Below are 17,243 nucleotides of genomic sequence, written 5' to 3' on the forward strand. Positions count from 1 at the left end.
ATAACTTCGCCGTTTACGCCTCTTAGATGGAGTAAATATCGTGAATGCCTGCAGACGTGGCTGCAATTGGACGGTGAGTGTCACAATCTTGCCAACAGACACCAGCATCTGGTCAACGTCGAGTTCACCAAACACCTCCACGAGTCAATGATCCACCTCCACGAGTCTAGGATCTACCTCCACGAGTCTGATACACCTCCACGAGTCTACGATACACCTCTACGAGTCTACGATACACTTCCACGAGTCTATGATACACCTCCACGAGTCTATGATACACCTCCATGAGTGTAGGATCTACCTCCACGAGTCTATGATACACCTCCACGAGTCTATGATACACCTCCACGAGTCTACGATACACGAGTCTACGATACACCTCCACGAGTCTACGATCTACCTCCACGAGTCTAGGATCTACCTCCACGAGTCTATGATACACCTCCACGAGTCTACGATACACCTCCACGAGTCTACGATACACTTCCACGAGTCTATGATACACCTCCACGAGTCTATGATACACTTCCACGAGTCTAGGATCTACCTCCACGAGTCTATGATACACCTCCACGAGTCTACGATACACCTCCACGAGTCTACGATACACCTCCACGAGTCTACGATACACCTCCACGAGTCTACGATCTACCTCCACGAGTCTACGATCTACCTCCACGAGTCTAGGATCTACCCCCACGGGTCTAGGATCTACTTCCACGAGTCTAGGATCTACCTCCACGAGTCTAGGATCTACCTCCACGGGTTTAGGATCTACCTCCACGAGTCTAGGATCTACCTCCACGAGTCTAGGATCTACCTCCACGAGTCTAGGATCTACCTCCACGAGTCTAGGATACACCTCCACGAGTCTAGAATCTACCTCCACGAGTCTAGGATCTACCTCCACGAGTCTAGGATCTACCTACACTGCTAATTATACCCCAAGTTATTGTGCAGGGTGGGACGAAATAGAGCTCTGTTGTACAATGTCTGCATTGGTGGGTGATATTGGATATGCGTCCGCCTGCGTTCGATGTCAACCCACTTTTTACGTTTGATCTCGATTAAAGGTCACATGACAGAGGTAAAACCTCAGATGTTTCAAACTCGAGTTATGATCTGCAAAAATATTTTCAACGGGCACATGTCCTGTTACACCCAAAAATTTAATCTGTCCATCTTTGCACAGCAGGCCATTGTGGTGTCAAATTTGGTTGTTGTATCACTTCGGACAGTTCTCTCGAACAAGCCCGTGACACAAAGACAGCGGATCGATCTCCCAGAAACGACCCAGAGATCCCCCACATCTAGGATGGTGTGACCCACCTTCACGAAGTCAGGGCCACGTCAGAGTTGGAGAAAGAGAGAAACAGGGACAAGAGGGAAAGGGACGGTCCACGGGGACCCATCGGCACTCTGACCCTAATAAAGTGCTGACCTGACGAATCCGGGCAGCAGGACAGAATGGGGAAGATTTTGCCCCCGAATTGCATTGGGGGGAGGAGGGGGAAGGGTTCGACCACCATGAAGAAGCATCCGCGATATTTACTGTCAAGTTTGATTGAAATCCCTTCTCTCGTCCACAAGTTGTGGAAACCAAGATTTTAAATTAAAGGTCACATGACCATGGTCCCTTTGACCTTTTCAACCCAAAATCGAACCAGTTCATCTTTGCATTACAGTTCATACCAATTTTGTTATCATACCAATTATTACAGTTCATACCAATAAGCCAATCCCATAAGCGGTTATTCTGGAAACGAAAGTCTGGTACGGACCGACAACCGGACGGACAACCGTCCTGCGGAGGCATAAAAACGTGCACTGTATACTAATTTTAATAATAAAATACTCACGATCACCTTGCTGTTCTACCTGAGCTAAATAATTGCTGATTAATTCTACCTGAGATTTTTCAAGTATATTGCTTGATCTTGTGCGTTATTCTGTCTGTTTGTCTGTCTGTCTGTTTTTCTGTTTGTCTGTCTGTCTGTCTGTCTGGTGCCTCCAGGTCAAAATTTTCAACCTATCTTCACGAAATTTCACCAAATGGTAGAGTTGATCATAAGCAAGAAGCTTATTGTTTTTGGGATCAAAAGGTCAATAGGTCAACATAGGCCAAAGTTCACCAACTTTGTCGAATTTCTAAAAATCCTCAATTTTCATCCGATTGCCTTGAAATTTTAAGAAGATTTGTGCTACTTGAGCCCGTGGACATTCAGAATTTTCGCATACATCGAAGCCTGTATCTTTGCGTATTGACACGACGGTGAATAAACTATCATGCGATTTACTTCAGGTGTGTGCCTTACTGCCTTATTATTATCTATGGATTGATACTTATTGTATCAATGGATTATCATGTATTCATCGGATTCATACCGCCGACCATAATACCAAGCTTCGCTAGTCTACATTCACTATGCTATCCCTGGTCGTCATGCAGTCCCCATATGCATCTGGAGGCATTTTTAGTGTCGCCCCCTTCATCCGTTGTTTTCCAGACAACCACGAAACGTCGTCAATAAGCAGTATCCCTTCCATATGCCAAGCTTACCCATTTTCGAGAGGATATCTCTGATGGTTTCGAAAATATTTTGGGTTAATTTCGGAGAAATTCATTGAATTTTACAGTACGTACGTACGACAAAAGTACATTTTTTACATTTCCGCTGCATGATGCGCACGTAAGTAAGAGCCTTCAAAACTGACAGGGCCACAGAACCATGGGAGGTCTGTGCCTAGCATAAATTCCTAGGCTGAATTATATGTACTGACGGAGATACCATGCCGCAAAGTCGGCACCGGAGCTAAAAATCCTCCTTTTTGACTCTACATGACCTAGTTTGACGTGGTCGTTCACGGAAACTGGCAGGATTTCAGAGTTAAACTTTTAACACAAGGTCAGGCATGTTATGTACAATAAAAAAATGCATAGAAATCGTAGTCCCACGAGTTCGGAACGAAACTCATTTTTTTGGCACTATTTCAGGCCTCAGCTTGCAGCCTACATAAGGATGTGACTTCTTCAAGCGAATGGAAGAGAACATGAAGCGCCATTGCTTGGATCAAAGTGGAACATTATTTCAGCAAAACAAGCATCTTACGGAGGCTTCTTATGCCGTCAGCCTCCTCATTGCGCAACAGAAGAAACCTCACAGTCGGAGAGATTCTGATCAAGCCATGTGCTCTGAAGATGGCTAGGATTCTGCTTGGAGAAGAAGCTGAAAAAAAGTTCAACAAAACTTCTCTGTCAAATAATACGGTTCAAAGGAGGATTGCTGACTTGTCTATGTCTAGCGACATAAAAGAACAGGTGATTGCCGAAATCAAAGACGCTACATTTGGATTGTTCTCAATTCAGTTGGATGAATGTACAGATGTTTCATCCTGTTCCCAGCTTCTTGCCTTCGTTCGGTATGTGAAGGGTGATTCCATCAAGGAAGAATTCTTATTCTGCCGTTCTCTCAAAATAAATACCAGAGCTGTGGATGTGATGGAAAAAGCAACATAGTTATTTGACCATGATGAAATGAACTGGCACAATCTCTGTGGAGTGTGCACCGATGGCGCCCCAGCTATGCTAGGAGCAAAAAGTGGCTCCCAAGCGCTTGTTCAAAATCTATCTCCAGGCATCATTTCTGTTCATTGTCTGATTCATCGGAAAGCTCTTGCTTCAAAACCCTTCCATCTCATCTTCAAGATGTTCTTGAACAAGTCATCAAAATTGTGAACTACGTGAAAAGCAGTGCTTTGAATTCCCGACTGTTCAAGCAATTGTGCACAGAAATGTATTCAGAGCATAAGAACCTGCTTTACTACACCAAGGTGCGTTGGCTATCAAAAGGAAATGTTGTGGCATGAGTGTTTGAACTCTGAGAAGAGATGCAGAGTTTCCTACAGATGCAAGAAAAGCACAAAGTTGAAGCTTCCTTCCATGAAAAGCTGTGGGTCTTTCGCCTCGCATACCTTGTGGATATGTTTGATCAACTGAACAGACTGAATCTAAAGCTGCAAGGAAAGGGAACAACTATCATTCAGTTCATTGACACTCTCAGTGCATTTATACAGAAGCTTGAAAACTGGAAACGAGAGGCTGAGGAAGGGAACTTTACCATGTTTGAATCTCTTTCAGAAGTCACTATTAATGAGCCGTTGGATCCTGGCGTTGCAAAGGATGTTGTGACACACATCAGCTGTCTCTGAGAAGAATTTCTGCAATACTTTCCAGAAATTGGGAGAGAAGGACTGGCGGCTGGCGCTCATGAGGAATCCTTTTCTTGTTAAAGTCGGTGACATCCAGGATGACCTGCAAGATGAACTGATTGAATTTCAAAATGATTCTGGATGCAGAGATGTCTTTGAAGCTTCCTCTATCTCTGAGTTTTGGCCAAAAATGATGGGAAGCTACCCCAACATTAGAAAGGAATGCCTTCGGAAACTCCTGCCCTTTGCAACAATTTATCTTTGTGAATCAGGCTTCTCAACGTTGGTGCAGCTGAAGACAAAGGCTCCTAACCACCTTGAATGTGAGGCAGATCTTAGATGTGCGCTTTCTACAACAGAACCAAGGATTTGGAAACTGGTGCAGAAAATTCAGGAGAGCATCTCTCATTAAAGTAGCTTTAGGTTAAACTGGTTTGAGTTTTTTTTCAATTGGCAGATACTGCAATGTTTTGTGTTACAGCCCACAAGCAAAGAACCCTGGAGATGAGTTTTCAAATATTTTTTTATTTTCCTGGTTATTATTGCAATGTGTTAATAGTTTCATTTCTTAATTTAAAATAAATATGTTTTTTTATGGAAAAGCCTTGAAGTCTGAAGTGTTCATTTGCCTTTTCAATTGATTTTCTTGATGTTCTGTTCTAAAAATTTCTCGCAAGACCCTTTGTCACAAATAAATTTGCTTTAAATGATCGCATTAAATGATTGCAAATGACTCGCATTAATTCATTTCACAAAGAAATTGTTCAAATGAGAAATATTGTTCCATGAAATACTCTAAAAGTCTAAATTGAATGAAGTTGTGGTTCTTATTGACATTTCTTTGGTTTCAAAAAATTGCTATGATCCCCACTGGGCCATGACATGTCAGGTCAAAAGCCAGTTGGGCCACATAGCGAAAAAAGTTGGGAAACACTGCTCTAGTCTAAAGTTTTTTGCCTTTGGACAAAATAACCGTGGTCAAGCGCTTCCTATAGCCATGAATGACCTTCTTACACCTTGGCCCACTCCTCTTGTGCAAACTGCTCCAGTTTTCCCAGATTTGAAGGGTGCCTTCTCCCATCTACTGTTTTCAGATCTCCCTGGGTGTTCAATGGGATTTACAGTCGTGGCCAAAAATATTGGCACCCTTGCCTTTTTTTTTTTTTTCAAATAATGCACCAATTCTTCCAGAATATTGTTGAAATTAAAAAATCTTTTGGTATCCAGAAATGTATTTCTTTGCTTTGCAGTGGAACAAAACAAGAAAAGCTGAAAAAATTACTAAATCTTAGCTTATTCCACACAGAAATCCTAAAATGGCCCGGACAATATTATTGGCACCTTTAAGAAGTTGTTAGAATTAATTAGATTTCAAGCAGGTGATTCTCTTTTACTTTGGAATTGAACTCACCTGTGTGGTGAGTTACAGGTGCCTGCAATATAAAAATCACTCATTCAACCAGTTTGAATAGAGAAAAGGAGTCATTCTGCTGTTTTGTGTGCTGTGTGTACCGCAATGAGGATGGAGAAAAAATAAAACCAGAGAATTGTCTGAGGAGGTCAGACACAAGATTGTAGCAAAGCATGGACAATCTCAAGGCTACAAGTCCATCTCCAAAGACCTTGATGTTCCTGTGTCCACCATATGCAATGCTATCAGAAAGTGTAAGGCCCATGTCACTGCAGCCAACCTCCCTGGACGTGGCCGCAAGGGAAAACTTGATCGAAGATTGCAGCGAAGGATTGTTCATATGGTGCAGAAAGCACCTCGATCAACTACCAAACAGATTCAAGGTGACCTTCAGACACGAGGTACGACAGTTTCAACTCGCACCATCCGTCGCCAACTCGATGAAAGGGGGGTTCTATGGAGGACTCCACTGCTGAGAGAGAGACTTAAGAAAGCCCGACTGGAGTTTGCCAAAACACACCTGAGCAAGCCAAAATCCTTCTGGGAGAATGTCTTGTTGACAGTAAGACCAAATTAGAGCTTTTTGGCAAAGCACATAATGTCTTTGTTTACATCTTACTATAATTCACCAAATGTCCATCTGTCCATTCGAAGGTACCGCAAAAACGGCTCAACCGATCGCAACGATATTTTGGGTGGGTATTCCTGGGACCCCTTGGAGTAAAATAGGCTATATTGCTTTTCCAAGTTTTCCAATTTTCCAGTTTTTCCAAACATGATGGAATATTATTTACCGATATGAACAGTGATGTGGCTTTTATTGAAATTCTACAAATACTGTTTAGATTTTGATGACAATTATGAACCTGGCGCGAATGCGGAAGTGGACAGATGACGGCAATGCGCGGTTTGATAATATCCAAATACAACCGTCATTCAATCATAATGTTAAATCATTAAACGTTAATCGTGTTAATCGTTTTGTTAAAGTATCAATTGATGATTGGAATTAAGTAAATACAATTACGATTTTGAATTCGTAATTGTGTTCACCCAACCATACGGAACTTCACATCAGGATTTAAATATTTGTTTATGCCACGAATGTTGTTAAAAGTTTATTTTTTATATTAATGTTATTTCATTTGTGATTGGAGTTATGCTGTTTGGAATGAAAAAAGAGATATTGAGTTCAAGTGAATGACAAAATGCCGTGACGGTTTCTACTTTCGAAACGTGAATTCGCGGATCGCCATATACAGATTTGCCATTGACTGGGTATGGAACAAACGTACCCGTTTGTTTGCGAACGGGTACGTTTTCCATGGAAGTCCTTCACGAACTTGCTGTCCATGTCTGACATGCGACTGAAGATGCTGAAGGAATGTGGAATTTATTGGTTTCATGCTTTTGCATTCACCATTTCTGCATTGGCTGTTTGCTTCTGGCCTCCCACCCGTGCATAGCACGGGTACCTCACTAGTAAAACAAAATTAAGCCTTCAAAGAAAAGAACACCCTCCCTGCAGTCAAACATGGAGGAGGTTCAGTGATGTTTTGGGGTTGCTGTGCTGCCTCTGGGTGCCTTGAATATGTGCATGGCATCATGAAATCAGGAGATTACCAAGGCATTTTGGAGCACAATGTTCAACCCAGTTTCATAAAGCTGGGTCTCCGTCGAAGGTCATGGGTCTTGATGCAGGACAATGACCCAAAACACACTTCAAAAAGCACCCAGAAATGGTTTAAGACAAAACTCTGAACTGTTCTGAAGTGGCCAGCAAATGAAATGGCCTTCACTGGAACAAACAAAACAAAAGAAATGACCCAAGGAAAAGGTATTGTCGCGCGGACCCTTTTGGTTAATACCAGGGCTCGCGGATGGACCTAACGGATTTACTTGGAGGCGACGACCGCACACGGATTTCACTATAAAACGCGGGAGGAAGAAGGAGTGAAGAGGAAGAAGCGGCGGAAGCGCGTAACTGTGCATGGCGAACGAACTCAACCGGACACAAGATTTGTGGGGAATGGAAAATAATACAAGGGTTTATTGTAATAAAAGGTAGGGACAGGAAAACACGATACTAAATCAAAGTCCTAAATTGGGATCCCACACACCAGACTTCAAATACGCCACACAGGAAGATGAATAACCAAAAGAAAAACGTTCGTTATGTAATGTAAATGTAATGTAGTGTGCAGTCTTATCTGTCCGTAGTCTTGCAGTGTAACTCGGCCCCGCTCGCGTGCCACCAGGCCCCGCTCCAAGCCTCTCGCCGCTCATGAGGTCCGTGCACCAAGCTCCAAAGCACCACATGGCCCAAAGCACCGCCAGCGATCTCCACACAAGGTCGATCTCCACTCACGATCGGTCTGCCAAGACGAAGAGAGCGTGCTGCGCAAGACGAAGCGCCGGATCTCCAAGAGGAAGGGCTGCGCAAACGAGAACCGGATGTGCTCTCTCTAAAATATCGTTCAGCGCGCCCTGATATAGCCTTGCAGCGGTGACGTCAGCTTTGGCGCGCCGCCCAATCAGCGCCTTCACACTCGTTGGCTGGAGGTCCGCGCCAACCCAGCACTTGTTCCCTGCAGCGTGGTGATAGCTCGTGCTATTCGATGTGGCTAGGCCTGCCGGAGGTGTAGTTGGCGGCGGCCATCATCGGCGGTCCTGGCCTGGTTTCCTTTTGCCTGTTCTCTGTTTTTCCAAAGTCTTGTCAGGGAAGGGAATTATTTAGTGTTGCAATAAAGAGCCTAACTAAGTGTCTTCAGGTTTGCATTGCCATAAGGGACAAAGGTTTGATTACCAGGTTTGACACACAGGGGCTGTTATCTTTAATCCCTAACTACCTAGCACTCAAACATCCTGGTATGTTCATAGGTATACATCTTAACCAACAAATCGCCTAACAGAACTTATTACAAGGTAGATTCCCTATCGCGACAGTCGAATACCTACCGACACAGATCTATCTGGCTCTAGATATTGTGCTACCCTCCCGACATAACAGTATTAATGTCTTCATTACAATCAGTAACTTTCTACAGTCTATATACAGTTTGTGCACGATAACACCTGGGCAACCTAAACTGAACGTCCTACCAGGGTTTGCCTAAAGTGCAACTACATTTTTTTTTTTCCAAAATTTATAGCCACTGGGAAGGAAGATGGCAGCAGAATTCAGAAGGAAAAGGTAACCGAGCACTGACACAAAGCGAGACTGTGAGCACTGGTATGAAAAACAGAAGCAAGGCTGAAGTTACAAAAAGTTGTGGGAAAACGAGACTGGCATTTGGTGATGCAACATTAATTATCTTTTGCAAGTTTTGTCGAAAGATTGGGACCAGCCGTCACCAGTTTGTCAGTGTTGATGCTTTTCTTCTTCATGTACACATTTATTTGTTATCGTATGGTTGGGTGACTGTTTTTTGGTTAGATTGATAAAAGTGTTTCAAGTTAAAATGCTTAACCTGCCCTTTTAATATTTTTTCCCATGTTTTAGGACTCAACAAAACCAGGGTAGAAGGAACTGTTATGGGCTAGTGGATCAATAAACTGTTTAGACCAGCTGGCTTGTGGAAAAAAAATATTTTAAGATCGTTCCCTGATTTATTTATTTTCAGTTCCTTCATCTCTAGTGTCATCTTCATCAGATCATGCAATATAATTCATGAATGACTTAAATGTCCGGTTTAGAAAAACTCAAAGGTTGACAGGAAGTTACCGATGTCACAAATTCGTTTTTATTCTTTGTCTCTCTCCTCCTTTCTGTTCTTGCCTGCCTATCCAGGTGGTCACAAAGACCGTGGCTGAGTGTGTGTCCTACTACTACACGTGGAAGAAGTCGGACCACTATGATGACATCATGCAGCAAAGCCGGTTTGGGCGTAGACGACTCGTGCCTCCTAGTCTCATGTGAGAGGATGTACTTGTGTTCAAGCCTTTTTATCCATGAGAACATCTTATCTTTGCACTCTGATCATACTTTTGATGTAACGGCACTTGTCGCTATGACTCATGTTGCATGTCCCTGTCTTTGCTCTTGCAGAGATTTTGAAAGCTTGGGACTGGATTCCTGCAGTACAGCACATGACCGATTCTCTCTGCCCTGGGGATTTGGTCGGAGAGAACGAAATGGTTTGGACGGTAGCCCCGTCGGCGTCACTGCAGGTTGGATTCTGTTTAGAAGACTAGTTTAAAGGGTGTTAAAAATGAAATTTTCTTTTGTAATAATTTTCATCCTGTAATTAATTTGATATGCTGTTTGCAAAAAAGATGGACTATTTGGAAAGTCGTGATCAATGCATATTCAAAATTCAGGACTTTAAAACCAGGAAAATATCTATCTTATGTTGTTTTGCAAGTTATGAAGAGTAATATTTCTCTGGGATTGCAGGATGTTTGTTGTTTTTTTTGCCAGAAGTGTTTTTCAGGGGAAGCATTTTCATCCTGGGTAGGGCAGGCGTAGTCTGTCGAGAAAGCATGGGGTCACTCCAGCTGACAGCAAAATGTAATGAAGTTGGAGATTGTCAAATGATTGATGATCTACATTTTTTGATAAATTATGATGTTGCCCAATACCACAACAGTGCTGGTGTGAGTGCTGTGGTGAGTGATAGTGATAGAATATTTTTTTTCAGTTTGAAAATAAAAAGTATCAGGAGGGATGGGGTGGGGGAGAGGGGGCAGCATTATGAGAGCGCCTCAGTATCAAAATATTAAGCGGGATTCTTCCATGCCCACCCCATTCACGTTATTAACCGGCCTTATTCAATGATAGTATTTGGATTGCGTGTAATTTTGTTTTACCATTATTTGTTAAGAGAACAGAATTTAAATAAACATGCAAGCCAGTGGTATGTTATCATTGGTTGTGCTCTGTTTTCGTTGGCTTCTTTATTCTTGTTACTGTGTCTTGAAGTGATAGTCATTGCATGGTTTTCCGTGGCTTCCGTACTTTAACTCTTTCTCACAAAGCATGAAATGTGCCTTACCAGCATCTTTTTCTTTTTTTTGTATATTCCTCCCCTCAATAAGTCAATTTCTGTTTCAAGCCATTTTCAGTTACAATTTTACCTACTTGCTTACTGGTGACTTTGAGGTCACGCATGATAAAAACCATGCCTCATCATTTGCACAGCAGTTATTGAACAGCTCACAAATAGGGGGAATTGTTTTCCTTCAGTCAATCAGCGGTTGCCTAATTAAGGCGAGACTGGCTGTATACTTTAGTTGCTTGTTGCTTGTTGCCTGAGTTGCTTGTTGCAACTGTAGCCTATTCACAGATGTTTGGAATTCTAGGTAATAGTTGAATATTCCCTGAGATAGAATATCATCAGCCCCCTTTGTTCCCCCATCCTTCACCCACACCTAAAAATCTCGATGCCAGATTTAATTTGAATTTTAGAAATGACTGACGTTTGGCACTTTGTGAAAAAGCACAAATTTCTCACGTCCAGTACATGTATTGTTCCAAAATGTATTATTTATGTTGCTTGTAAATATGGCTCGGTCATAAGTTTAACGTAAATTTGGTTTAGAATTTGGGCTCTGTTGAGTGCGTTTTGATGTCTCTGCCGACAAAGTTGCCAGAGGCATTGTTATCAGATTGTCTGTCCATCCATGATATGTTTTCGTTACTGCGATAACTTGTGAACCAGTGATGGGATTTTGACCAAAGTGGATACAAGTATATAATATGTTGAAAAGATGAACTGATTATATTATGAGGTCAAAGGTCCCGTTTGGTAAAAATTCTGTAACTGTGATAACTTGTGATCCAGTGATGGGAGTTTAACCAAACTTGGTATAAGTATATATGCAGGGTTATTCAAAAATGTGTATACACTTTTTACAAGTTTTTTTTTTTTTTTTTTTTCTACTAAATACTTTTTACAAAATAAAAAATTGTTTTACAAGTACTATTGAACATATGGCAATGTGTTTTATAAAGACTGAAGGAAGACATTTAAAAGTTATTTTCACACTTTTCAAGCCCTCAATATGACTCCTACGTGTGATGCGGCACATGTCGAGTCGATAATCCAGTTCTTCCCACACTTGGAAATGGCGCAAAACACTAACTTTAGGAGAAACGCATTCATGTTCGATGACAACATTTGGATTTTGACAGCCCCACACAAGGATATTGTGGCAGTTGACCTTCCCACTTAAGTAAAAAAGTTTCTTCATTGTAACGAATTACTTTGTCACTGGCCTTCAGGGCTTGCCGTAACTCCAACTTGTAAGGTTTCATGATTAGGTGCATCTGTAGTACACACCAAACTATTGTCTCTGGAAACCGTAGCTCACGACTTGCTCTGTTTGGTTGACGTTTTTTGACTGCATTGGAATGTTTCCCAAATTCGCTGCAGTCTTCTCTGAAGTCTGAGGACACCCAGTGCTCTTTCTCTAGCAGAGGTAACCTGTGCCTTCGAACTGTTTGTACCAGTTGTCGATGGACTTCCTGATTGTCGGGTTGTTTTCATAACGTGTCCGAAAATGCTTTGCACAGTCGTCGCTGAATTTGTCTTGGCAAATTCCAGGATGCAGTAAACTCTCATATTTGCTTGCCACCATTTTGAACATAACCCCCCATTGGAAAACAAAAACCCCAAATATTAAAAGAAAAGATAACAGATTAAAACGAAAATATATTGAAACAAAACTTTAAGAGATTTCCTTTCCATTCATACATGAAACATGGATTTAATGTCAGTAGTTTTTGTAAAATACATTTTTGAAAGTGTATACTTCCTTTTGAATAATGCTGCATCATGATGAAAATATGAACTGATTAGATTTCTACATCCAAAGGTCAAGAGGTCATGTCAGGTAAAAATGTGATAATTAAGAACAGCTGAAGGGATTCAAATCAAACTTTGTACAATTATGTGTAACTATCAAAAGTACCCAGGCGTTGCCAGGCTACGGAGAGTCGCTTTGTGCTGGGAATATGAAGAGAGGGGCAATGGAGGGTAGTGGGGAAGGGTGAGGGGGAGAAAGGAAGGGGTAGGGGAGGGGAGGAGAGGGGGAAGGAGGAAATGGGAGGGGAAGGATTAGGGGAGAGGGGAGAGAGAGGAGGGGGAGGGAAGGGGAGAATGAGAGAAGGGGGAGGGCTCTCCTTATGCCGCTGCCCCACACAGAACTCATGGCCCTCCTTATGTCATACTCACATGGAACTTACGGCCCTCCTTACACCGTTCACTCACACAGAAAATCTCACAGCCCTCCTTGCATCATTCACTCACACAGAACATCTCACGACCTTTTCTTTTTTATAATGTTCACTCACTCGAAACAACTCACAGTCTTCTTTATGCTATTAACGCACACAGAACATCACAACACTCATATAGCACTCACACAATTCACTCCACAGTTTTCCTTGATCGCTCCCTCGTATCACACTATTTTAGTAAGAATAGAACAGATTATCGAGTTTGGACCATGTCCAGACAGCTATTTTTGTTTGTATAAAGAAAAATTGCATAAAAACATTTTATTAATAAATAAATTTTAAAAATTTGGCTGGTCAGGATCTTGGGCCGGGAGCAAATCCCCTTATTATACGCAAGTGCACACACACACACACACATATACACACACACGGATAGAGGCACCACGGTCTGTTCAAAGTACCTTTGCGGTAAAGCATAAGCACTAGGGTGGTCCAAAAAACATCGATCTCTCCGATTTTGATGCTCTACTGGATTATTGTTAGAAATGGTCTAAAACATTCACCCACCAAATATTTTCGCTCAATTCCATCTAGAAACTCATACACACTTCAATTGAAATATGGCATAAGCACTAGGGTGGTCCAAAAAACATCGATCTCTCCGATTTTGATGCTCTACTGGATTATTGTTAGAAATGGTCTAAAACATTCACCCACCAAATATTTTCGCTCAATTCCATCTAGAAACTCATACACACTTCAATTGAAATATGGCGTTTTTCACCAAATTTGGCTAAATGAGAACAATCCAATAGCAACCTAGGTGGAAAAAGTACATGCACTATTGTACTAAGCCATTTTGTGGTTCATGACTTTTTGCATGCGCTTGCGCCTGTGAGTGTGAAATCATCATGGTCGAAACATGTTTGACAATGCTTGAAACATGTTTGAAACATGAGGACTTCACAGGGGTATGTACCATCAATGACATTATTTAGGAAAAAAATATTTCTAAAGTCTTTGTAAGTCATTAAAATTGACCAAAATGACAAATTTATATGTTGAGTGTGTATGAATTTATAGATGACTCGGATGCAAAATATTTTTTGGGTGAATGATTTAGACCATTTCTAACAATAATCCAATAGAGCATCAAAATCCAGATAAAAAAGTGATATTTTTGCATTTTTGGACCACCCTAATAAGCACTCATCTAAAGTTCATCAATGCAACAATCAATGGTTTACCTTTTAAAGAGGCCTTTGGTCGTCCATCGGAGTACTTTCTACTTTTTAAAGGAAGGAAATAAATTAAATCGACTATAGGCATAGCAGGAGGAGGGACACATTAATTTGATTTATCTTGCCTTCCCTACTTGGAAGATTTGCTGAAGGAGTACACAGGCGTGATTGCGCAAGCCTTGCCATCGATCCTGCTGTGTTAATTATTTTCATTTTTTCAATTTCCGCTGGTTAATTATTTTCGTTTTACTCAAAGTTACACTTTGGGCACATTCCTTAATATTTTCTTCACTCAATATAATTGTTGGAACAGTAGAAAAAGTTAGGTTTGATGCTTTGGCAATGTGGAGGAGGAGGAAGGACAGCCTTGCTGAAAGCTGAGTGAAAGATATACACTTTGTTATAAGAATCGCTAATGTGTTAAATTTTGTCTGATTTCACTCCACTTATTTACTTATTTAGTGAAGTGATTTCGATACTTATTTAGTGAACAGGATCCGATCCTCAAATCTGAATCCCGATTTTGATTATATGCTTTAATTATTCCATGAAAGTAGATGGTGTTTCCAAGGCAATGCATGTTTAAATAGGCCAAATCAAAATGGCAGCTTAAGAACCCAGCGATGAGCTCGTGGTCTGACCAAGATGGCAGACTGCCATTTTGGTAAGGCTTTTTGGGGTTTTTGGTTATGAGTATTTCTTTTGATTTTTGGTTTTAACACCCAAAGAGCATTTTCATTCATGCAATCCCTTGGAGTTCCCTTCGTATGCATGCAAAGTGTGGGGCCGCTAGGTTTCATGGTTTTAGAGTTATGGAGGAGACTTAACACATGCACACACACATACACACTGCCTTTTATTATTATAGATGTAATAATGTGGGCGGAGACACATTTGTCGGCGTTGTGACGTCGAAGAGTGTCGTTCCAGTTATTTTAAATACTCGACTCTAGGTTCAGGGAGGAGAAAAACAGGGCAGCAGGTTCACAGACTAACAGTATGGCCAGAGGGAGTGCGGCAGACAGATAAATACACGGACGTCGGACATATCACAGATGGAAACGAGGAAAAGAGGGTCAGCAAGAGTAGAAAAGATTGAGTGAGTTTTGGAGAGCATCATGAGGTGATGATGGGTAGCACTTTTAAAAGACTGCAGGGAGAAGTTCCGAAGGGAACACACACAGGGAGTTGGTTCTATAGGCTCGAGAATAGAGGGTCAAAGGTATGGTGTTGAATATCCAACTTGGCAAGGGTAACATCCTGGGACTCGATCTCATTCTGAGTGTTGCCAATAACCTGATAAGCAATAAACTCGAATGTGCTTCCAGAAAGCAAGCTGGGAAGCAGCTGCAGCAGCCAAGAATGGGGAGACATACTACATGATAGTTCAGATTAAGGTCCTGATTATAATTATAAGATAACAAATTATGATCCCCCTCTTCCACATAAAATTGATTATAAGAAAAACCTTATAATGAGCTCTGCACAGCTGACATTGGTTTTGGCTCTGCAGAGAATACCAAGGTATCGGCTGGATTTAGAGGCGACCAGGTTATCCTTACTATAATTCATGGATGGGTGTGCATTTGTTACTTGCGAAAATCGAAGATTTTTCAAGTATATTGGTTGGTCTGGTCTGTGTTTTGTCTGTCTGTTTGTATGTCAATTGCCTGCAGGTCACAATTTTAATGAACTTCACCAAATGATTGAATTGGTTATAAGCACACAATTTTAAACTGAACTTTACCAAATGATTAAATTGGTTATCAGCACACAATTTTAAACTGAACTTCACCAAATGATTGAATTGGTTATAAGCACACAATTTTAAACTGAACTTCACCAAATGATTGAATTGGTTATAAGCACAATTTTAAACTGAACTTCACCAAATGATTGAATTGGTTATAAGCACACAATTTTAAACTGAACTTCACCAAATAGTTGAATTGGTTATAAGCACAATTTTAAACTGAACTTCACCAAATGATTGAATTGGTTATAAGCACACAATTTTAAACTGAACTTCACCAAATGATTGAATTGGTTATAAGCACACAATTTTAAACTGAACTTCACCAAATAGTTGAATTGGTTATAAGCACAATTTTAAACTGAACTTCACCAAATGATTGAATTGGTTATAAGCACACAATTTTAAACTGAACTTCACCAAATGATTGAATTGGTTATAAGCACACAATTTTAAACTGAACTTTACCAAATGATTAAATTGGTTATCAGCACACAATTTTAAACTGAACTTCACCAAATGATTGAATTGGTTATAAGCACACAATTTAAAACTGAACTTTACCAAATGATTGAATTGGTTATAAGCACACAATTTAAAACTGAACTTTACCAAATGATTGAATTGGTTATAAGCACACAATTTTAAACTGAACTTTACCAAATGATTAAATTGGTTATCAGCACACAATTTTAAACTGAACTTCACCAAATGATTGAATTGGTTATAAGCACACAATTTTAAACTGAACTTTACCAAATGATTGAATTGGTTATAAGCACACAATTTTAAACTGAACTTCACCAAATGATTGAATTGGTTATAAGCGCACAATTTTAAACTGAACTTTACCAAATGATTGAATTGGTTATAAGCACACTTTTAAACTGAACTTCACCAAATAGTTGAATTGGTTATAAGCACACAATTGAAAACTGAACTTTACCAAATGATTGAATTGGTTATAAGCACACAATTTAAAACTGAACTTCACCAAATGATTGAATTGGTTATAAGCACACAATTTTAAACTGAACTTCACCAAATGATTGAATTGGTTATAAGCACACAATTTTAAACTGAACTTTACCAAATGATTGAATTGGTTATAAGCACACAATTTTAAACTGAACTTTACCAAATGATTGAATTGGTTATAAGCACACAATTTTAAACTGAACTTTACCAAATGATTGAATTGGTTATAAGCACACAATTTTAAACTGAATTTCACCAAATGATTAAATTGGTTATCAGCACACAATTTTAAACTGAACTTTACCAAATGATTGAATTGGTTATAAGCACACAATTTTAAACTGAACTTTACCAAATGATTAAATTGGTTATCAGCACACAATTTTAAACTGAACTTCACCAAATGATTGAATTGGTTATAAGCACACAATTTTAAACTGAACTTCACCAAATGATTGAATTGGTTATAAG

At 40.4% G+C, this 17,243-nt stretch overlaps 1 protein-coding gene across 1 annotated transcript in view; it reads left to right on the forward strand.

The window, feature by feature from the left end:
* The window catches only part of LOC137427804 (mesoderm induction early response protein 3), a 115,641-nt gene that overhangs the window by 80,333 nt on the left and 18,065 nt on the right, over positions 1-17,243 (forward strand). Inside the window, exons 11-12 of the mRNA XM_068117554.2 lie at positions 9,411-9,535; positions 9,669-9,790. Of these exons, the coding sequence (XP_067973655.2) occupies positions 9,411-9,535; positions 9,669-9,790 (247 nt within the window). The remainder of the gene's footprint in view (positions 1-9,410; positions 9,536-9,668; positions 9,791-17,243) is intronic.

Source organism: Myxine glutinosa, chromosome 1 (genome assembly GCF_964187855.1).
Source record: "Myxine glutinosa chromosome 1, kmMyxGlut1.1, whole genome shotgun sequence".
NCBI lineage: Eukaryota > Metazoa > Chordata > Myxini > Myxiniformes > Myxinidae > Myxine > Myxine glutinosa.